This window comes from Stegostoma tigrinum, chromosome 13 (assembly GCF_030684315.1).
Source record: "Stegostoma tigrinum isolate sSteTig4 chromosome 13, sSteTig4.hap1, whole genome shotgun sequence".
NCBI classification, from domain to species: Eukaryota; Metazoa; Chordata; class Chondrichthyes; order Orectolobiformes; family Stegostomatidae; genus Stegostoma; species Stegostoma tigrinum.
Genome location: NC_081366.1, coordinates 43,516,967 through 43,541,936, shown reverse-complemented (window position 1 = coordinate 43,541,936; position 24,970 = coordinate 43,516,967). Strand labels below are relative to the sequence as shown.

At 39.3% G+C, this 24,970-nt stretch overlaps 1 protein-coding gene across 1 annotated transcript in view; it reads left to right on the top strand.

Moving 5' to 3' along the window:
• unc5a (unc-5 netrin receptor A) overlaps window positions 1–24,970 on the top strand; it is an 860,398-nt gene that overhangs the window by 609,728 nt on the left and 225,700 nt on the right. Inside the window, exon 2 of the mRNA XM_048542935.2 lies at window positions 753–968. Coding sequence (XP_048398892.2) covers window positions 753–968 — 216 coding nt within the window. The remainder of the gene's footprint in view (window positions 1–752; window positions 969–24,970) is intronic.

Below are 24,970 nucleotides of genomic sequence, written 5' to 3'. Positions count from 1 at the left end.
AAATGTTTTTTGTATTTTAATAGAGCTGCTCATTCATTAAAAATCATTCTTTGAGCCATAACTTTCAAAGAGCACAATTTTTAAGGATCCCGATAATAATAATGAATCTGACTTGTTAATTCCATTTATCCTGAACTAAATCAGCATATTCATTAATTAGTTAATATATTTGAATCAAATTGATCACTCTTGTGTGTTGTGTGACTTTGTTTCTGTAGCGGTTTCGAAATCATTTTTCCATTTTAATATTTAAAATAGGTGTCCAATGAAAATAACTACACTGTGTAGGCCACTACCATCTTTGTTTAATTACTTTTGTAGATTATGATAGCAGTGAAAAACCTCAGATAATTTTTCTCTTCAAAGATTAATTTAATTGCAGACTTTTCAGTCCTAATTGCCATAATCAGGAAAAAGGGAATTTTTTTTGTTGAAACTGGTATTGGTAAAAGTGAACATTTATCTGTTAAGTTGTTGCTTACGAAAAGTTCCTGCCAATTGATTTTGTTTTAGTGAAGGAACTATGTCCCTGTCAGTTCTAGCTTTGGTATCTTTGTCACTCTAACACAAATGTGAACGACTTCTAACTTTTCTCTGATATGACCTGTAAAGCAGTCTCCAACAGCTTCTCAGGACAAAGATGGAAGAGCAATAAGTATTGCCATTAGCACCTACACCTTAAGAGTTATTTATTTTGGAGAAAAAGAAACAAAAAAAGTACATATATTAAAACTATGCATTTTCTTCTTCAGATGCAGAATACACCAAAACACAGTTTGAAACTGTGGCTTCTTCAGAATCCTTGCCTCATTTTCTGGTTGAACCAGAGGATGTGTACATTGTAAAAAACAAACCTGTCACCTTGATCTGCAAAGCAACACCAGCCACACAGATTTACTTTAAGTGCAATGGTGAATGGGTGCATCAGATGAACCATGTAACAGAAGAGACCATAGATAAAATTACAGGTAGGTCTGCACTTATTTCAACAATTGTGAAAGTGCAAGTCAATTTAGATGCGTGAGGATGACTGAATGCTTAATTAACTATTGTTTTGTCTGGAATGCAAAGGCCACAGGTGTAACTACTACTAACTTGCAGAAGCTAGATACCTCTATGTGTAGTTAGGTGGGTGGGCAGTGTGCGGGCATCATGGTTATTGCTGCAATAATGTGAACAGTTTATCTGTGCATCCCAGATTGCTCTGCTTCTGGAAAGCAGTGAGATCATTGACTTAATAACTTACATTGGGACCTGGCTGCTTTTTAACCTTATCTGAATGGGTGAACAATGCTACCTTTCCCACTTACTGCAGTTTTCAGTAAACCTTCCGATGGTTGGTACAGATGTACCACATTTTTTGCAAGGTATTTTGAAGCTTGCTTGCGATCCAGGGGTTCTCTTTCATACTCCATAAGGAAATATTTGGCCTTCCTATCATCATCAGCAAGTTTTGTCTCTATACCTCCTGAAAAGGCTAATGTGAACAGTCACATGCCACATTTGTCAATCACACAGAGGGGCTTTGTTATGTTCATCAAAACCCATTACAAATGTATAATTCAGAGTAGGAATAGGCCATTTGCTCACTTGAACTTGTTCAGTCATTTAATAAGATTGTAGCTGAACTTGATGATGGCCTTCCACCATTCTCTGAGGGACAGTGTTCTGCTATCTCACAGTCCCCTGTAGGAACTGTTACTGATTTCTTCTCAAATGAATGCTCCTTATATTTAAACTGCACCAGCTAATGCTAGTGTCTCCCTGAACGGGAGACATCCTTCCAGTACCAGTCTGTCACGTCCCCTCAAGATCTTGTATGTTTCAATAATATTGCCTCATTCTTCTAAACTGAAATAGATACACACCCAACGTACTCAACCTTTCGTCATAAGGTAAGCCCCTAATCCCAGGAATAAGTCAAATAAAGCTACACTGAGCTGCTTCCAATGCTATTATGTCCTTTTTGTTTCAGTAACGAGACTAAAACTGTACAAGTTCTCCCAGATGTGGTCCCACCAGTATCCTGTACATCTGTAGCAAACCAACCTTACTTTTATATTCCATTACTCTTGCAATAAAATTTCATTTATCTTCCTAATTACCAATGTCTGAATACTAGTTTTTTGTGACTCGTGTATTAGGACTCGTAGATTCTGCCATCTCTTCCCATTTCAATAACACATGCTTTTTGTTCTTTTCTGCCAAAGTGAATAAGTTCGCGTTTTCCAAAGTTATTCTCTAACTACCAAAATTTTGTCAATTCACTCACCTATTTATATATTTTTGCAAACTTCTCCATTGTCTTCACAATGTTTTCTATTTATCTGACAGCCATAAATTTATCCAAAGTGTAGATAACCAATATACAAAGTTAAGGTCCCAGTACTAATCCCTTTGGCTCTCCAATTGCCAACAATTTGCCAACCTGAAGATGACCCATTCATGAAGTCTCAAACAGTCATTCATATAATCTAATATGTTGTCTAATTCTGTGCAGTAATTTAGATGTGTCACTTTGTCCAGAGCATTTTCAAAGTCTAAGTGCACACATCTATGGCTTCTCCTTTATCCACATTGCTTGTATCTTTGTCACAGAACTCTTAATAGATTAGTCAAACGCCATTTTTTTTGCCACAAAACAATGATGACTCTGCCTGATTGCATTGATATTTTGTAGGTTCCCTACTAAAACCTCCTTTATAAAGATTCCATATTTTCCTAATGACAGATGTTAGTAAGTGCTTTGCAGTTTTCTAATTATCTCCTTCAATTCTTGAATAATTGAGCTTCATTCACTATTTTCTCATCTCAAGAGATACTTTTTGAATCGAAGGAATTTTGGAAAGTAAAATTCAATTATCTCCTATCTCAGCTGTTATTTCTTTAAAGACCCTAAAATGAAAACCATCAGGACCTGGGAGTTTATCAGGTTTTAGGTAATCTTCCCTTGCTGTTTTTAATTTTTGTAAGTTTCTCCTTTCCATAACCTTACCCCAACCTTGCGCATTTTAATTTATAATTATTTTGGGATGCTTTTTGCAGTCTTTACAAGGAAAACAGATACAAAATGTCACTTCAATTCATCCACCATGCCCTGATTTTACATTGTTTCCTCCCTCTGCATACACTCTAGAAGACTAACCTCAATGTACTATTTCTTCAAAATGTAAAAATCCTTACTACTTGCATTTATATTTCTAGCCAGCCTTCTCCTGCAGTCCAACTTTCCTTCCTAGTCATTTTTTGCATTTTTTTGTTCTGTCTAATCTTCTGACTAGCCATTTGGATATTGTTGTCTCTCAAGCTTCTTAAATTAGTTTCCCTCAAAAAATACAAAGAGATGTGTCCTTTCCCTAAAATCTTTTTCACTAGAATGTATCTTCACTGAGTAACAAAACACCTCCTTAAAAGCCTGCCACTGCACCCCTCCGAAAATAATTTATCAGTTCAACATAGCCAGCTCTGTTATCTTTAATGCATTCAGATAAGTTTAAATTACAAGTCTTTTCCCTATTCTTCTGTCCTTCAAACTGAACACAAAATTATATCATTTAATGATCATGACTATCGAAGAACTTTACTATAAGGCCACTAATTGATCTTGTCTCATTAATCATTACCAAATCTAGAAAAAAAAACATGCTTTCTAGTTTGCTTTAAAATATACTACTCTTAGCGAAGCTGTCCCAGTTTCTCTTTGAAATTATCTTCTGGGCTACCTTTGTCAACCTGGTTCATCAAAAATCACCCATGATTAGTGCTTTATCTTTCTCACAAGCTCCCTTTGTGACTTTCTGTTCATTCTATTCTACAAATATTTTTCCTATTCAGCAGATTGAACCTATTCCCACAAATGGTTTCTTACTTATTACTGTTTCTTAACTCAAACTGATTGCACATCTTGATCTCTGTCGATTCTACTGATGTGATCATTAATTAACTGAGCTAACTCTACACCTTTTCTTGCTTCTTGTCCTTCTGAAATGTCATGTCCTATTGAATATTCAGTTCCCACATTTGTTGCTTTGCAGTGATGTATCTGTATAACTATTAGATCATGCTAATTTATTTTGAGTTGAAGTGTCAAGTTATCCCCTTGATTATGATGGCAACATGCATTCAGATAATCAATCTTAAACAATGCTGTCATTTAGATCTTTCCTCATCTTAGCCTTGCCTACTGATAGACACTTAAGTTTTTATATGCCTTGTGTTCCTACAATACTGTGATTATTGTTTTACCCCATTGTTACTTGGACATTTTCCTTAAGGGCTGTAAACTAATTAGAATGATATCATCATTTGGACAACACCTAAAGTGGGACAGAAATGGATAATGCACAAACATAGAAAAAGCAGAGTTGAAAGAAGAAAAAAAAAGTTAAAAAATCAACGTTTTTGGCTCCTTATTTGTTAATAATTCATTTTGTTCTGAATACCACTTGCATTAGAGTAGAAGTATGATATTATAGCCATTATGGGGGCATGGTTACAAGAAGATCAAAGTTGGAAACTATATATTTAGGAGTAAGTGACTTCTCAAAAGGATGAGCTGAATGGTAGACATGATGATGTAGCTTCACAGGATGGGATAAGTATGATAGGGAGACATGATTTCAGATTAGAGTGTGTAGAATTCACAGGGGTTGGGGTAAGACATAACAAGGGGAAGAAGACTTGGGCAACACAGTGGCTCAGTAATTAGCATTACTGCCTCAAAGCAGGGATCCAGGTTCTATTCCAGCCTCCAGTGTCTGTGTGGAGTTTGCATGTTCTCAGTGTCTGCATGGATTTCTTCTGGGTGCTCTGGTCTCTTCCTACAATCCAAAGACCTGCAGATTAGGTGGATTGTCTATGCATAAATTGTCCATAGTGTTAAGGAATAGGTGGACTCACCATGGAAGATATCAGTGACAGGATATGGTGGGATGGGAGCTAGGTCTGGGTTGGATGCTCGTTGGAGGGTCAGGATGGACTTGATGGGCCAAATGGCCACCTTCTGTACTGTAGTGCTTCTATGAATCTACTAGGGTTAGTCTATAGGCCATCTAACAGTGGCTATTCAGTAGGACAGAGAATAAGTGGAGGTTGAGGGAATTTAAACACGACAATATATTAATCCTCTGTGAATTTAATCTTCATCTCAGTTGGGAAAATCAGATTGGCAGTGGTAGCCATGGGTGAGCATTCATGATGTTTTTGGGACTGATTCATAAAATAATATATTTAGATCCAAACAGTAACCAGGTTATTTTGAATGTGAAAATGTGCAATGAGGGAGCTTTAATAAATAGTAAGTAAAAGATCCCTTGGTGACCATAACATGGTAGAATTTAGTCAGTGATAATGGCAACTGCAGATGCTGGAGAATCCAAGATGATAAAATGTGAGGCTGGATGAACACAGCAGGCCCAGTAGCATCCCAGGAGCACAAAAGCTGGCGTTTCGGGCCTAGATCCTTCATCAGAGAGGGGGATGGGGTGAGGGTTCTGGAGTAAATAGGGAGAGAGGGGGAGGCGGACCGAAGATGGAGAGAAAAGAAGATAGGTGGAGAGGAGAGTATAGGTGGGGAGGTAGGGAGGGGATAGGTCAGTCCAGGGAAGACGGACAGGTCAAGGAGGTGGGATGAGGTTAGTAGGTAGGAGATGGAGGTGCGGCTTGGGGTGGGAGGAAGGGATAGGTGAGAGGAAGAACAGGTCAGGGAGGCAGAGATAGGCTGGACTGGTTTTGGGATGCAGTGGGTGGAGGGGAAGAGCTGGGCTGGTTGTGTGGTGCAGTGGGGGGAGGGGACGAACTGGGCTGGTTTTGGGATGCGGTGGGGGAAGGGGAGATTTTGAAGCTGGTGAAGTCCACATTGATACCATTGGGCTGCAGGGTTCCCAAGCGGAATATGAGTTGCTGTTCCTGCAACCTTCGGGTGGCATCATTGTGGCACTGCAGGAGGCCCATGATGGACATGTCATCTAAAGAATGGGAGGGGGAGTTGAAATGGTTCACGACTGGGAGGTGCAGTTGTTTATTGCAGACCAAGCGGACGTGTTCTGCAAAGCGGTCCCCAAGCCTCCGCTCTGTTTCCCCAATGTAGAGGAAGCCACACCGGGGTACAGTGGATGCAGTATACCACATTGGCAGATGTGCAGGTGAACCTCTGCTTAATATGGAAAGTCAAGAATTTAGTATTCAGTTTATGAAGGGAAAACTTGGGTATGAAACAACTGTACTAAACTTAAACAGGGTTAATTACAAATGAATAAGGGCAGAGCTACTGGAATATACTAGCAATGAAATTTAGCAGCCAACCAAATAGTTGCAGATATTTAAGAAAATAGTTTTTGACTCACAATAAAGATGTATTTCGGTGTGAAATGAAGGATTGTAAGAAAGGGCTAAAACAACACAGGAAGTAAGGATAGTATCAAATTGGAAGAAAAAAATGTACAATATGATAAAAATTAGTAGTGAGCAAAGACGTTTGGATAGGTTTTAAAAACCAACCAAAGATGACCAAATAACAACTGGGGAGATAATAAATTTTGAAGGTAAACTTGCAAGATGCACAGCAAGAGCTTCTTTAAAGACTTAAAGGAAAAGACACACTGAAGTAAACATAGCCCCCGAGAGATTGAGGCTGGATAGATAATAGCACAAAACCGGGAAATGACAGAGGAGTTTAATTAATACTTTACATCAATCTTCATTGTAGAAGACGCTAATAACATTCCTGAATGACGAATCAGTCAGCATCAAAAAAGAGAGGAAATAAAGATAATAACTAACACTGGAGAAAAAAAAAACTAGGTAAACTAAATGGGGCAGAAGGCCAATAAGTCCCTTATATCTGATGGGATGCATCCAAGATTACTAAAAGCAGTAGCTACAGAGATAATGAATGCATTGGTAATAATATTCCATGAATCCTTTGATTCTGGAAAAGTGCTTGCAGGGTTGAAAAACTGCCAACGTTAACACCTTTATTCTCAAAAAAAGAGAAAAAAACAAGTAACTGTAAGCCAGTTAGCTTAACATCTGTTATTGGGAAATGTTGGAGTTTACTATAAAAGGTATAATAGAACATTTATAAGTACACAATTGAATTAAGCAGAATCAGTGTGGCTTCATTATGGGAAAATTATGCCATATATATTTATTCAAATTATTTGAGGTGGTAGCAACCAGAGTAGATAAAGGGAAAGCATTATATGTCAATGTATTTGGATTTCTAAAAGGCATTTGATAAGTTATTGCACATTAGCTACTTAATAAGATAAGACCCCATGATTTTGGATGTGGTATTTTAGCAAGGATAGAGGACCGACTAACGAATAGACAGACAGTTGGGAAAAGCAAGACGTTTTCAGAATAGCAACCCATAACTAGGGACTAGTGCCAGGGCCACAAGTGTTTACAATATATATTATTGACTTCGATACAGAAAATGAATGTACTCTTGCCAAGTTTGTGAATGGCTCAAAAATTGGTGGGAGAAGTGGTGAGGATGAGACAGAGTCCACACAAGGATATAGCAAGAGTAAGTGAGTGCACAAAAACCGAAGGGATGGAATATTATGCGGGAAAATGTAAAGTCATACAATTTGTCAGGAAGAAGAGGAGTTGATTATTATTTAAATGAAAAGGACCACCGAAAGCTACAGTGTAGTTATTTGGCTGCCCTTGTGCATGAATCACAGAAAACAAACATAGAAGTTTAGCAGGTAATTGGGAAGGCATATTAATATTGGCTTTTACTTCAAAGGGAATGGAATATAAAAAATAATGAAGTTTTGCCAAAACTATAGAAAGCATCAAAACCAGAAGTTGCTGGAAAAGCTCAGCAGGTCTGGCAGCATCTGTGAAGAAAAAAATCAGAGTTAATGTTTTGGATCCAGTGGCCCATCTTCAGATCTGGTAAAATGCAAGGTCATACAATTCTGAGGAAGGGTCACCACGATCCAAATGTTAACTCTGATTTTTTTCCTTCACGGATGCTGCCAGACCTGCTGAACTTTTCCAGCAATTTCTGTTTTTGTTCCTGATTTGCAACATCAGCAGTTCTTTAGTTTTATTTTATAGAAGGCATCAGTTAGACCACACCTGAAATAATGTCAATGGTTTTGGTTGCCTTATCTAATGAAAGGTATATTGGCATAGAACGTAGCCCAGAGGAGGTTTGCTGGGTTGATCCTGGGTATGGAGGGATCTTTTTTCAGAGGAGAGGTTGAGTAGAATGGCCCTGTCATCATTAGAATTTAGAAGAATACGAGATGACCTCCTTGAAGCATATGAGATTCTAAGAAAATTGGCAGGGTAGATCCTGAGTGGCTGTTTCTGCTTGTGGGATTCCCTAGGACCAGAGGGCATCATCTCAGCATCTAATGGCTGCTTATATAAAATAGACGAGGAGGAATTTCTTCTCTCAAAAGTAAATGGATCTGTAGAATTTTTCACTGCAAATGGCTGTTACAGCAGGGCCTCAGGGGTGAGAAAGACAGATCTTAAATCAGTAAGGGAATCCAAGGTTGTGGGTAAAGGTAGGCTTGTGGAGTTGATGATTGTCGGATCAGCCATGATTTGTAAAGTGGTGTAGACTCAGCAGGTTGAATAGTCCACTTCTACTTATGGTCTTGTCTCTTCAATTTTCCCTTCTGCACACACGATCCCTCATCCACCCTATTTAGTTTAAAAACAAGATCAGAAATTGCTGGAAAAACACAGCAGGTTTGGCAGAATGTGTGGAGAGAAAGCAGAGTTAATTTTTCAGGATCAGTGACCCTTATGCAGAATACCTTATTTGGTTTAAAATCTTTTGCACCACCGTAACTATGAAAGTCTGCTGCCACTATGGTTCAAGTCAACGCAGACCCAAAAATACAGCATCAACTTTCTTTGAAAACCCTTTCAACATGTTGGAGAAATTTTCCCTCAATAGAGAAGTTCCATCTCTAGAATTCCAACATGTCCACGATACAAATAGTTAAAATCTCCTAGACTTAACATATTGTCCGCAATTCTGGATGGTTATCTCAGTTGGCTGAACAGGTGGTCGGTGATGCAGAATGATGCCAACAGTACCGTTTCGATTCCCACAATAGTCACGTCACTAGGAAAGCCCTGCCTTCTCAATCCTTTCCCTTGCCTGATGTTTGGTGACCCTCAGGCTGAACCACCACCAGCCATCTCTCTATAATCAGAGTGTAGCCCTATGGTCCCCTGTGACTATGGCGATTCTTTCTTCACTGCATGCACTAGAGTTAAAAATAAGGCATGATGCAAATCTTATGTGGAGTTGACATTGGCTTTTTTTGCTAATATCTGTCATATATTTTGGTGTAACAAATATAGCCTAATCTGTTGTGTGATTTTTATTGTGAAAACAAAAAATGCAAATCATGTGGCTTTGCTTCGAGAGAATTGGATAATACAGTTCTGTAATGTGGGTTTGCTAAAATCGAGCAATAATTTCTCTTTCCATTCCCAGAAGAAACATTCTTCCTCATAGTGGGCTTTCTATCACCTTTTCTTTTACATTGACAATCCTTACTCTTGACTTCAACAAGTTATTTCTCTGTGACTCACTGGAATTCATTGATCAATCACATCTGATAATGGTTTGACTATCCATGATGATGGCTGCCCATAATTCATCCCTTAATCGCACAGCATGAGTTCATATGCTGTTATCGCGAATATTTTTGTATTTACTTATACACTGCACACTAGATTCATTTATGGGCTGATCCTCCCTTGATTTATTTTGGATTCTCTTCTCCTTGTCTCGCTAAATGTAATTTGTTTTGAGCTATGTCCTACTATTGTGAATGATTTATTTCTTTCTCTTCTTGCTGTCACATACTTTGTGCTCCCATTTGTCACTTGAGGTGCCCTTCCTTTTCATAGTTTGATCATTCAGTATCACTTGAACTTGTTTCACTTGAATCCTTGTATTACTTGAACTGACCATCTAAAGATGTTCAAGAAAAGTAGTAAAATTTTAACTTTTAAGATACTGTTCCATTGGCTTATTGATTGATGTGCCTGCTTTTCCTGGGATCAGCCCTGTGTTCATGATAAATATGTCACTGGACTCTACATGGTAATGAACCTGAATTAGACTCCATAGTGATAGTCAGTCTGTAGAGTAAAAAGCTGACCATCATATACACTATCAAGATGCTGTCAGTGGAGGAATATCCATTTAAAATAAACTGACGTGCCCTTCTGCCAGTCAACAGTCAGGATTCTTACTGATTGATATATTCACCAGCTGCATTGCTTTTATGTTCATTGTAACCTGTATTTTAATATTTAAGTAACATTGGTCGATTGGTGATTGCAGAATGTTTAGAAGCACATAAACAGGGTCACTGTGTGAAACAGATTGGTGAAACTCTGGAGTTTAAGTTATTGGTGCCACGTTGCTCCCCTGTAAGAGCTTTTCTGTTGTCCTCATTATCTGCCATGTTTTCAGTAAATCTTTTATAACGAGTCACAGTTTTTCTATCAATATTTCATGCGTTTGGTGTCAGTTTTCAGCTATTCAGAGAAATTGACAATCCAGATTCCAGCACTAGAATGGATGATATGTCTCAGAGGCAAAAAGAAAATAGCAAGTTTAATAACTTTTCGGAAAAAATACATAAAATGTCAAATACATATTATTGAGGAACCATGTCAAACTTGACATTGAAAAGTAGGACAGCAAAGGCAGAAAAAGCAGAGAGACAGTGAGAAGTATTTTGTTTTATTTTAGTTAAAATGTTTTAAAGCCTTCATTTTAGTAAAATAACATAATAACAGAGCCACCATTGGCCTGTTGAATATCATGGTTTGCTTCAATTTCCCTAGAGAGTTTGCATAAACTCATAAAGTAGAAGATGTGAATGACAAGAATAATTGAAATACTTTGCATGATATCAGGTAATGGAGAGAAAGATATAGCAAAAGTGAAGTGCTTGAAAATATTGCAAATTTATTGAAATATTTTATTCTCATAATAGTTAAACCAATCTAAATAGTTAAATAGTATGTACTTGACATAGTTACTAATTGGCAGGAAAAGAATAATAGCATTTTGACAGATAAAATTCAGTCTACATTGGGTGATCTGGATATTAAACTCATAAAATAGGATTAGATGCTGAGCTTCCATAGGTGAATACCCTATGGTTTGCACAATGTTTTCTGTGCCTGATAAAAGACCAGGGTGTTTTATTGAAAATATAAATACACGTTATAGGTGATCCCAGTATGTACTTCACAATACTAATGAACTAATTTATTCTTAGTTTTCTGTTATCTGTCGTGCTGTAACAACAAAGTTGATACACTATTGACAGCCCTTCATCAAAGCTGCATTCAACTGAGTGTGGTATCAAGGAGCCCCGGAAAAATTGGAATCAATGGGTATCCGGATGAAACTCTCTGGTGGTTGGAGTCCTACCTGACACATAGGAAGATCATCCAGAACATTTTTGCAGGAGTTTCTTGGGGCATTTTCTTGGCCCAACCATCTTCAGCTGCGTCATCAACGACCTTCTCACCATCATAAGGTCAGAAGTGGGGATGCTTGCTGATGATTGTGCAATTATCGGTACCACTGCAACTCCTCAGATGCTGAAGCTGTCCATGTTCAAATGTAAAAAGATCTAGACAATATCCAGGCTTGGGCTGTAATGTGGAAGGAGGCCTTTGTGCCACACAAATGCCAGGCTATAACCATCACCAATAAGAGACAATCTAATCACTGTCCCTTGACATTCAATGGTGTTACCATCACTAAACCCCCACTATCAACATCCTAGGGGTTATCATTGATCAGAAACTCAACTGCACTCTCCACATAAAAGCAGCGGCTACAAGAGCAGGCCAGAAGCTGGGAATACTGCAGCAAGTAACTCACCTCATCATTCCCCAAAGCCTGACTACCATCTACAAGGTACTAGTCAGGAGTGTGATGGATTGCTCATACTTGCCTGGATGAGTGCAGCCCCAACAACACATAAGAAGCTTGACACCATCCAAGACAAAGCAGCCCGCTTTATTGGCATTGCATCTATAAGCATCCACTCCCTCCACCACTGATGCTCATTCGCAGCAGTATGTACAATCAATAAAATACACTGCAGAAATTCACCAAAGATCCTCAGACAGCACTTTCCAAACCCAGGATCACTTCCATCTAGTAGGACAAGGGCAACAGACATATGGGAACACCATAACCTTCAATTTCCCATCCAAGCCACTCACCATCTTGACTTTGAAATATATTGCTGTTCCTTCACTGTCGCTGGGTCCAAATCCTGAAATTTCCTCCCCTAATGGCATTGTGGCTCAACCCACAGCAGGAGGATTTGAGCAGTTCAAGAAAGCAGCACGCTGCCACCTTCTCAAGGGCAATTAGGGGTAGACAATAAATGCTGGCCCAGCCAGCGACGCACACATCCCATAAAATGAATAAATAGGGAGAAAACTATAAACCAGTGTCATGAATTTTGTAGAATCATAGAATGTTTGCAATGCAGGAGACTGTTTTGCAGGACATCTACATTCTGTCTGCAAGAAAAGATCCTGAGCTTCCAGTTGCCTGCCACTTTGACACATCACCCTGTTCCCTGGCCAACATTTCTGTTTCAAGCATGCTGCAGTATTCCAGTGAAGCTTAGCGAAAGCTGGAAGAACAACACCTCATTTTCCACTTGGGGACCCTGCAGCCATCCAGACTCAATATTGAGTTGAATAATTCTCAAGCCTGAACTCTCCCATGCCCTAGCCCCCAATCCTACACACCAGGCCTTGTTATGGCATAGTCTACCATTACACACTAGATGCTGTTAGCCACTAACAGTTTCCATTCACTGCTATTCACTCTCCTAGCCAGGTCATTATCCATTCCTTTGCCTGTCCAACTTTTCTTCTCTCTTTTTGTGTTCTATCAACCTCTATCACTTACTCTTTACCCCCCTCTCACCACAGTATCTTCTGCATATAAAACTATATCTTCCTAGCTACCATTAATTCTGAGGAAGTATCATCAAACCCAAAATATTAACTGATTTCTATTCACTAATGCTGCCAGACCGGCTGATATTTTCCAGAAACTTGTGATTTTTGTTTTTGATTTACAGCATCCACAGTTCTTTTGGTTTTTACAGAAGACCATTTCTCTTGTTGAGTCTGTGCCAACTCTTTGCAATTACAATTCAACAAGTTTCACTCCCCAGATTTCCATAGCCTGACAATTCTTTTCCCCCCTTTCCAATATGTAACCAACTCCCTTGCTAACCTATGACTGAATCTTCCTCCACCACACTGCCGGTGCAATACAGATCCCATTTCAAAGTAAAAATTCTCCTCATTCTTGTTTTCTTGCTCGTCGTCTTAAATCTGTCTGATTTCTGCAAATGGGGAGAATTTATCTTTGCCTGCTTTATCTATACCCTCTGTAATGGTGAAGATTTCTATAAAATCTCTTAATATTCTCTTCTCTAACCTCAGATTCTCCAAATCTATTCATCGAACTGAAGTCCTTCATCCTTGGAATGGTAGTGCAGAAAGTCAAGCTCTGTATATTCTGTAGGTCATGTATCTTCTTCCCAAAGTGGGGTGCTGAGAACACAAAACAGCACTTCAGTGAAGCTGGACCACTGTTGATTCATAGTTTCACACTTTATCCCTATATTTCTGAAGTTCAGGACCTTATATAACTGTTGATCTGTTTTCTCAATCTGTCAACGTGTTGTGCACATATACAGACAGAAATGTTAACATCATAATAGTTTGACTCAATGATCCCTCTTTTTAATATCTGGTAACCAATCCAAAGAAGACCGTTGAGAATTATCTATGGTGGGGTTTGGGCTGCTGTTATAAGCTTAAGCCAGCTTTCATGCTGTACTTTATCGAAAACATTTTGTAAGTCAATGCAGACCTTATCAACCCTTTCTATTGCTTCATTTAAACACAATTCACCTTTTAATAAATCCATATTAGTTTTATTTAATTAATCTGCACTTGTCCAAGTGATTATTATCGTGAACATGGACTCTGGCAGCAAAAAAAATGCTAACTACTGATGTTAAACTAGTTTGAAGTTGCTGGGCTTACTCTTCCAGACAAGACACACGTTTGAACAGGTGGGACTTGAGTCATGAGCCTTCTGGGCCAGAGGTAGGAATGCCATCACTGTGCCACAAGACCCCACATAAAGCTTGGATCCAAGACCAGAAAGGAGAATTGACATCAATGAGTGGATCCTGCATACCACAATAAATATATTTCCCTTTTGTCACCTTGATGTTTTTTTTTCAAATCAACTTGTTCAGATGTGTTGTGACGCACCCCTGCAGCAGGTTTGACTTGAATCTGGGCCTCATGACCAGACGGATGCTACCACCACACAAGAACTCTCTTTTACAATTTGTTTGCTTGCATTAAACTGTTAATTTTACCAATAACTCTGGTGACTGATCGGGTCAGGATTATTTTTGTTGCTGGAATATTCAAATACCTATGTATGAATTGCAAAGTTATTTCACTCTTGCTTCTTTTACAAACATTTGACATGTTGCTTATCATATTTGACATTTTTTGATTCCTTACTCTAGTCACACAACAGAATGTTTAACCTTGGATTTAATGTGATTTTGTTTGTTCATTTGCGATTATTACTTAATTATCAATTTAGTTACCCAGATGAGGCATCTCCCTTGTGTGTCTGATTAAACCCCAAAGCAATTCTGCTCATCTGTCTGGTTGTAACTATCTTGTAGCTCTCACACCTCAGAAATGAAAGCAGCTTGACATCTCTTGACCAAAGGTCATTTTTTTCCTCCTCCAAACTGTGTGACTGATGCACATTTTGTAGAATTTCCAAGTAACATGTAATTCAGCATTAATAATAAAGTAATTAGCACAATAATTTGAATCTATCCTATCCAGTGTACTCAGCACATTGGAAAATATCCTGGTACATTGCCAATAGAGTATGAGGCGAAATGCCACAGCCTTCTTTCTTCCTTCAGCATTATGTCATCTGTGGCAGAGTAACTGAGGAGGGGGAGGGACAGTAAATGCTAAGGAAGATGTGAATAGTGTGTGTGCTGTTCTAATGAGTAAAACATTAAACTAATGGATAAATGGATCTCATGGATCCCCTACCTACATTTTTTTTATCCAAGTGGCAATGTGTTTTCAACCGTATGAAGAATGGAGAATTTCAATGTCCACATTGGCCTTGATTTTAACCCTCCCTTTCACTACATCACACTTGCTATTATTTTTTAAATGAGACCTGGTAGTTAAATTGACTGAGGCAGAGATCCTGAAGAGGTTTCCTATCTGATCCGTATGCCCTTCCACCCCCCAAAAAAAAGCTCATTAGGTTTCTGCAGGCAAATATTTTTTTTAAAAAAAGGCGTGTGGAATATCAGGAAATAGAACAATATATAAACATATAGGATTTCAGAATAGTATGTCAGAATACATCTGATGGAGGCTTGCTGTGCAGCCTGTCAAAATTCTCTTGTTGTTTATTGCATCCTCCCAAGCTCTGATGGGAGTGCTATCCACCCCCTTGAACATTCATGGCCCCCATTGTTAGTATACAATAACAGCAGCCTACCATATGTAAGATGCACCACAGCAACTCGCCAAGCCTCATTCAACAGTATCTTCCAAACCTGAAACCTCTACCACCTGGAAGGACAAGGATAACTGACAATTGGAAACACCAACACCTGCAATGATTCCTCCTACTCTCAAGTTATTTTGACTTGGAAATATGTCCCTGTTCTTTTACTGTTGCTGAGTCAAAGATCCAGTAGTACAGAACCCACTCTCTTAATTCGTCTCCTCAATGCTCAACAGTACTAGGTATGTAGTCACATCGTACAACCTGCAATGGCTGAAGTGGGTAGCTCACCATTACCTTCTCAGGGGCAATGAATGATAGCAACGACATTAAACTGATTAGGTGCATCCTCATTCTATAAATAAGCATCAAGAAATAAATGCCTTGTTGCTTTCAGAAATGATAAGCATGATAGTGGTGGATACGGGACAGAACAGCACGATGATGGTGGATATGGGACAGAACAGCACCTTGGTGGTGGATATGGGACAGAACAGCACGCTGGTGGTGGATATGGGACAGAACAGCACGCTGGTGGTGGATATGGGGCAGAACAGCACGATGGTGCTGGATATGGGGCAGTACAGCCAGGAGCCAGCTGCCAGCAGCCACAGATTAGAGGAAACTGCTTACAATCTATTTCTTTTGACGCATCAAGTTAAAGAATTTCATGCCTGTCCATTTCTCCTGCAGCCTGCGAAAGCCCTGCCTGTCAAAATGTCTGCCTTCTGTCTGTCCTTTAGTTAAGCTCCAAGAAGGGCCAGGAGACTGAAGCATTAAGCAGCAGGTGCTTTATTATGAGGATGTTCACTGTATAAGCAACAAGGTTGGAGAAGGCTGTTTCTTGGTCCAAAACAGTCAACTATGTCACTTGATCAGACTCTTCAAGTGACTGTCAACCATTCTTTCTCAAATGGTAGGTAGCAAATTCTTGTGCAAACTGCAGATTCCTGATTTTTCCTAAATTTTGGAGTCGAGAACTGGCCACCAGAAATAGCTGATGGCTATCTCTTTCATTCTGACAAAGCCACAGTGAGGTTTGTGTAGTTGGCCTACATGTGTTGTTTTATTGGTGCTGGAATGACAACTTTCATTCACCCTAAGAGACATCCTGATTTGACAAATAGTTAAAGCTTCCATGTGAAACATGGCCTCATTTCTGACATTGTTCCTGTGATCCTCCCTTGAGCTACAATGTCCATCACTTTTGACAGTAGTGGATCATTTCTAGTGTACTTCTTAACCTCTTGTGCCATTACCAGAGTATACTGTGCTTGCTTGAAGTAGAAAATGCCTGCATAAGGGCTGTTAGTCGTCAACGCTTTTGGCAAAGGTAATCTAAAGAGCCCATCAGTATTCTCATGTAGGTTGGATTACCAATACTTAATTATAAAAGTGTGAGCTGACAGCAATAATACCCACCTTTGCATACAGCTCACTGTTAGAGGAGGCATTTCAGTCTGAGGCCCAAATATTGTGGTCGATGGTTTGTGGTCAGTTAGTTCAGTAAGTTCCTGTCCATTCAGGAATTTGTGGAACCATCTAATGAAAAAAATGATTCCACGAGCATGTTTCTCTATCTGTGCATAGCTCATTTCTGCTTTGTTGGCTTCAGTTCTCCAATGGATAAAATATGACAAATGACCACACTTACTCCTCCCCTATATTGTTATTTGCAGCAGTAACTTTGAGTCAAAATGGGTCAGGACTTCTGACTTTAATAAAACCTCGTTTTGGTTAATGTAAAAGCTCTTTCACATTGACCTTTCCATTTCAATTTCTTGTTTTGACATAATCATTTGTGCAATGGCTTGAAAATGGTTGCAAGATTTGTGACAGACTGCTACAATAATTTCGTAAAAATGATCATGATTGGTTGACATTTTTAAGGTGCTGGTGCCTCAACTGGGGCTTTTTCTTTTGAAGATGATTTGTCATCCATCAAGATCAATGACATAGCTTAAATATTCAATGAAAGATTTTTAAAATATCACGTCTTTCCTTGCTCTTAGATCTTAATTTTTAAAAAATTTTAATGTTAGAGTTGTATCTAAATTCTGCTTGTGATTAAAATATTACTTATGTAATATTGGACTCTTTCCAAACTGCTTAAAATTTGATCCATATCATATTGGAACAGCTCAGGTGCAGTGGTGATGCTAAAGTGGATTTTTCTTGTATTTGTATAGTCCTTTGGTATAAATGTCACGTTTTTTTTTAATCATGATCTACAACCATCTAGAGAAGGACTTGACTGAAAAGCTGCTAGGCCAGTGAATAGGTCACTGAATAAAGGTGAAGACTACTCTTCAGCACACAGTACCAGAATGATCTTAACATCAATGCTAGTCCATACCAATCTATCTTTCTTCATCACTACTAAGCTAGGCATAGCCCAGTTGCTCACATTTACGGATTTAAGGATTCTTGTTTTGACCAGCCTTTCTAATTCTGCCTTGAACTTTGGTTTGATTGTGTAAAATGCTGATCTAGCCTTGCAGCGTTTCACTTGATTCTCAATTTTGATTTTCAATTTGACAGAGATTTTTCCATGTTTCCCAGATCCCCATTGCAAACAATAGCATGTTTCTTTAGAATGTGTTCTCGATTAGTCTGAGAATCTGGCAAACAATTTACTTCAGCTTAGTTGATTTTGATATTCTCCAACCACACTCCTCCTAATTAGGCTGGAAAATGCCCTTTGACAACTTGAGGACAAATTCTTCAACTGACTGTATAACCGAACATACATATTGAGACAACACCTTAAAGGCACCATTTTGGTTGTGCTTCTTAGTCCAGTTTTTGAGTGCTGCAACACAATGTGATTCAGCTGCTTCTGATCTACTTTCAGGAAACAATGAAATCACTACTCCAGTGTCCATCTCCATTCTTAACAGTTTGCTATTCAGTGACCTAGGATCAATTGCACTCACCAGCAGTAGCTAATGTGCTTCATGACAGTGCCTCTTTGGGCTTCATTCATGCCATTTTTGGACTACTTGGATTTTCCTCCTACTCTTTATTTTCTGCTTTTTGCAGTATGTTGTTCATGTTTCTTCCTCAAAAAGACCAGTTCAATGTGCTGCTTTTTATCATTTTTTTTTTGCGTATACCCTTGTTATATTCCAGAGTTTTGTCCCTAAGATGTGGCAGCTATATTGGGAGAAAAGACAAGGACAATGATCTCAGATCAATGAATGTAACTTTACACCTCCTAATACCATACAACTAACACCCTGTGTTATTCACAGTTCCGTAATTCACCTATCTTCAGCAATCAGATCTCATGCCTAACATTCAGATACTCCCCCTGACAGATACACTAAAATATGTTCAGTTCACAATTCTACATTATATGAGAGATGTGATAGCCCTGGAGATGGTGCAGAGGAAATTTACCAGGACCTTGCCTGGCTGGAGAGTTTCAGTTAAAAGGAGAAATTGGACTGACAGGGGTTGTTTTCCTTGGAGTAGAGGAGACAGAAGGATGGGGATATAATTGAGATGCATAAAATTACAAGGGGCATATTTATGGTAGAGGTTTCCTCTTGGTGGAGGGATCCATGACCAGGGTGCTTAGATTTAAGGTAATGGTTGGAGGTTTAGAGGGGATTTGAAGAACATGTTTTCTCAAGTGGAGGACGGTGGGAGTCTGAACTCTCTGTGTATAGGGTAGAGACAGAAACACTGATGACGTTTAAGAAGTATTTAGATGTGCATGAGCAGTGCTGGTATTAGAATAGCTAGGTACTTGTTTTGACTAACACAGACTCGATGGGCCTTTTTCTGAGTTGTGAGTCTCTGACCAATACTGCAAACTTCACAAATGTTCCCACAGACGTTTCTTATTTCAAGTACAAAAGAACTGCCACCTAGCGCAGTTTCAGCGCGTACAGTGCCAGTTATACTAGATTGATGAAGAAGCACTGTCACTTGATTTGAAATTCAAAGCTGCCAAATTAATGCTGGCAATACACAAATTTTAGCAGGTACTCGGAGGGATGACCTGCATGTCATGAATGAACTGCAGCCGGGCAAGGGACAAATGACAATTTATGTGCCAGCACACTGGAGGACTGAATCACACAAGTTTGTTACAGGTAGTTCAGATGAGAACTCTGATGGGGGTGATACAAAAGAATGACAATTCATGTGCCAGCACACTGGAGGACTGAATCACACAAGTTTGTTACAGATAGTTCAGATGAGAACTCTGATGGGGGTGATACAAAAGAATGCTGGGGACCGAAACTGCCCTTACCATCGAAGCTAATTTGACTGAGTATTTCATTAAAGAGCCCAGGCAAAACTGAAGTCAGTAAGAATCTGAGGGAAATACTCCTGCTATTTGGAGTCCTGGTTTGCACAAAGGAAAATGGTTGTGGTTGTTTCAGGTCAGTCATCTCAGTCCAGACTTTCTCTGCAGCAGGTCCTCAGGGTAGTGTCCTAGGAGCAATCAACTTTACCTGCCTCATCAATGATCTTCTCTCCATCACAAGATCAGAAGTGGGAATGTTCACTGAAGGCTGCACAATGTTCAGCACCATTAGCAATGGCCCAGATACTGAGACAGTTCATGTCTAAATGCCGCAAGACAGGGACATTATCCTGGTTTGGGATCACAAGTGGTTAGTAATGCTTGCACAACACAAATGCCAGGTAATGTACCTCAAGTCACAGAGTCACGCGTCCAACAAAAAGGAATCAAACTAACCCTTGATATTTAACAGAAGTACCTATTACTGAATTCCCCCACTATCAACATTCCGGGGACTACCATTGATTAAAAATTGAACTGGACTAGCCAATATGAACACTATAGCCATAAGAGCAGGTATAACACCAGGAATCCTGCAGCGAGCAGCTCACTACCTGACTCCCCCAAGCAAGTCCGCCATCTACAAGGCAAAATCAGGCATGTGATGAAATACTTCCCACTTGTCTGAATAAGAGCAGTTTCAACAACACTCTGGAAGCTTAACACCAATCAGGACAAAACATCCCATTTGTTTGGCACCATGTCATTGACACTGCAGGTGCCATATTGAGATCGTACCGACTGAAGCTGAGCCTTCTCTGCTTAGTACTGCTTGAGGTCAAGCTTCAAGGCCATCTGCAGACCCCTGCACTGGCCTTCCTCCAGCCATGCTGCTGTATGAATGAATAGAAGCACGAGAACAGATAGAGACACCCATAAGACAGGGATTAATGCTGTGGTCCCCAACTAGTACATCATTATTGAGACCAATCACAGTTTACAATTGACAGTTGATCTCACCATCCATTCATGTTCCTTCGCTGGATGAGTTCTGCCTTCAGACGCCCTGTGACAAGAGAAAAATGTATGATTTTAACAAGCTCTGCCAGCTTCTTGTCTGAGTTTATCTGGACCAAACAAACATATAATTGCAGGTAAACTAAGTTTTGTGGTGGCAATGCAAAGAAATAAATAAGAAATATGCTAACTGATGTGAGAAGCCCGGATATCCGTACCTGAAACATTGGCTATTCAGTCCATAATGGTCTTGCAGACACTCTGAAAAAGCAGGGTAGTTCATCCCACTCCTCTGCTGGTTCTCTTTCGATCTATAGTTTGTTTTCCCTTCAGCCGCTTATCTAATTGGTAAATGGAGGATGAAGAAAAATTATGGGAAACACTACTATGTCCCACATCCAATATCCAAGTGACAGAGCTGACCAGGGGCCTCAGAATCAAATAATGATTGCAGAATAGATCTTTCATGTTTCCATAATAGAAAGCAGCCAGCAACATTCTGGATGTTCCAGAGGTGAAGGCTCACAAGCCTACCTACATCATGACCAGTGGCAGAGTGATGTCAGGGACTACAAAGCAAAAGCAATGAGTGAAAAACCTGGGCTATCTAAAAAGAAACCTAAACTGTACAACTTCCGCAGAGAAAGGGAAGATGATTTTTTTTTGCAATAATCAAAGACTGTTGGCCTTGTATGCTGTCAAATATTTTGATAAGTGAACAGGAACATTTGTAACAAAACGGCACAATGATGCACAATAAATTCAAGGAGAGCTTTTCCTTGAACAGTATGCTTCAGACAAAGGAAGTTGATTAGCTGAAGCCAGTTTTGAAAGCTCAACAGTCATTCTTTTCTAAAGCAGCAGCAAAACAGAAGGTCTATACCCACGTGTCATTATCATTTACCATCATCTGGCGAAACGAGAAATGATTCACAGATGGTGATGTACTTAAAGAAGCAATAACTGTGGCTGCTGAAACTTTATTCAAAGACTTCAACAATAAAGAAGTAATGACAGCAATCCAGAGGATGTCGCTTGGTAATTCCGCAGCAGCAAGGCAAGTGCAATCTTTGTCTGACGTCATCATTCAGCAACTACAGCAGGACCTGAAAAATTGAATGTTTCTGACTGCAGTTCAATTAATCAAAGACCATGGCCAACACAGTCCAGCTGATTACTTTTGTGAGCATGGTTTTTAAGAACACAACAGGGAAAGAGGAACTTCTTGCCCATTTGACTGTGAATGAGAGAACATGGCATGTGGATATCGGCAATGAATTGAAGAAGTATGTGCTTGGGGAAAAAAAAGCATTCCAATCATGAAACTGGTTTCCATCACTGTTGATGATATACCAGCCGTGCTTATGGAAAATACAGGTGTGTTTTACAACTTGCAGCACTGATCATGTTTCTCCTTTGTCTTCAGTCATCCCTGCATAATCCCACCAGTCAGCAAGTAAAGTTACGCTCTTCTCTCTTGTAATGAAAGTTGTTTTTTCAGATTGTAAACTTGATTTGAGCAAAAGGTCTTCAGTATTACTTGTTTAAATTCTTAATCAATAAAGTCAATGCTACCTACAGTGGTCTCATCCTCCATACTGATGAGAGGTGGTTAAGTCCAAGAAGTTTCCTGCAAATGCATTTTGATCTGATGCCTTAAGTTGTCGCTTTTTCATAAAACAGAGACAGTGGCAAACCAAATTGCCAATTATCATGAAGACAAATGGTTTGACCCTGTATCTGAGACAGTAGGAACTGCAGTTGCTGCGGAATCTGAGATAACAATATGTAGAGCTGGATGAACACAGCAGGCCAGGCAGCATCAGAGGAGCAGGAATGCTGATGTTTTTGGTCTAGATCCTTCTTCTGAAGAAGGGTCTATGACCGAAACCTCAGACTTCCAGTTCCTCTGATGCTGCTTGGCCCTATATCTAACTTGTTTAAACACAAGTTAATTAATTGAGTTTTAGATTCCACTCAGCATGTTAGCCTGCACCTCTGGATTGTTAGTCCAGTGACATTGGCATGATGACACTTCCTCCCTTTTTATACAATTTAACCAGCTATGTGCACATTCATATGCAATTTGTTTAACTTATGTGAAATTCAGAACACAAAAAGAAAATGTAAATTAGTGCTATCAATTAGCCTGTTAAGCCCAAGTCTAAAATCCTGTTTTGCAATCTACATGTCTGTGTTAGGGTCCATTATACTGATTTGACTAAAGAGCCTTGCTGCTGCTGTACATGCTCAGAATTGCAATGCCTTCATGATTGTGATTGCCACACTGGAACAGACATCAGGTGGAAATCTCTGTTGACAAAGCCACCAAAAGTCTCTGAGCATATGAACATGAGGCAAATGGCAAAATCTATTCCTTCATTGCTGCAAGCAAAATGCAAGCCATTGAACTTTGCAACTTAATCAGAAATATTCACACTAAATTATTCACAGCCGTATTGGCAAGGTAGCACAAAATATTCATTGCTATACTTACCTACATGTGAACTTCAATGCATCTCATTTAAAATGTTATAGCGCTCTGACCTAAAATTTTCTCCAGTATAAATAGTCCATTTGTTTGATTTTATTCGTTGCTGGTGAAAATGCTACAAGAGCAATTCTTTGCAATATTCAGATTTAATATTTGACAAAAAGGATATAGTCATAGCATCTAAAGAATATTTATTACTGTACTAACCTACAATAATTCATGTAGAGCAATCAACACAATTAGCATAGAATTGTAGGATTTTGAAGCTGTTCATAGTCACAAATTATATTGAGTTCACAACATAGTTAAACATTCCTAGTTGCTTACAGGACATCAAACAAAGGTTTTAATTACAGCTCTTTGTAAGGTACTATCTCTCAATATTCTCATTGCTTTTATCCTGTACTCAATGCCATTTTTAAGAAAATATTTAATCACTCCTATTTTACAAAACTTACAGATTCTTTTTGTAGCCTTACAGTTGACAGGGCATGCTATACTCACTTTTTTTTACTGACGAGGAATTGGCATTGATCAATTGTGCACGAGAATTTTAGCAAGCTGTTAGTGTTAGGTTATCCACTGTTGCTCACTGCACTTCATAATTTATTCATGATGGGCACTAGATCCAATATGCAGCATGCATTGGGGTAAAGAAGGGGAAGAAAGATTTATTGCTGCTGCATCCAGGACGGTAATTAATATCTGTAAATATTGTCTTGGACTGATTTTTAAGGCCAGTGAAAATAAAACTTTGGTTAGACCGCACTTGGAATACTGCGTCCAGTTCTGGGCGCCCTATTATAGGAAAGATGTGGATGCTTTGGAGAGGGTTCAGAGGAGGTTTCCCAGGATGCTGCCTGGACTGGAGGGCTTATCTTATGAAGAGGTTGACTGAGCTCGGTCTCTTTTCATTGGAGAAAAGGAGGAGGAGAGGGGACCTAATTGAGGTATACAAGATAATGAGAGGCATAGATAGAGTTGATAGCCAGAGACTATTTCCCAGGGCAGAAATGGCTAGCACGAGGGGTCATAGTTTTAAGCTGGTTGGTGGAAAGTATAGAGGGGATGTCAGAGGCAGGTTCTTTACGCAGAGAGTTGTGAGAGCATGGAATGCGTTGCCAGCAGCAGTTGTGGAAGCAAGGTCATTGGGGTCATTTAAGAGACTGCTGGACATGCATATGGTCACAGAAATTTGAGGGTGCATACATGAGGATCAATGGTCGGCACAACATTGTGGGCTGAAGGGCCTGTTCTGTGCTGTACTGTTCTATGTTCTATGTTCTATGTTCTATGAACCTTGACCAGGTGAAATCCACAATTTCAAAACCCACCCAGTTGATATTGGCATCCTAAAACAAGCCAGTCATAACTGAACACACTGGATGCATTTTGCAGTAAAAAAGCAGTTGAGCCATCAGCACTTACTATTCATTAGTAAATCAAACTACAACGTCCAATGGCCACATATCAGCAATTAAAAATACACCAATCAGGAGATTGCTGTCGGTGATGCCCTGCTCCTTAAAACAATGCACAAGAAAGTTAAGAGATAAAATGTGAGGCTGGA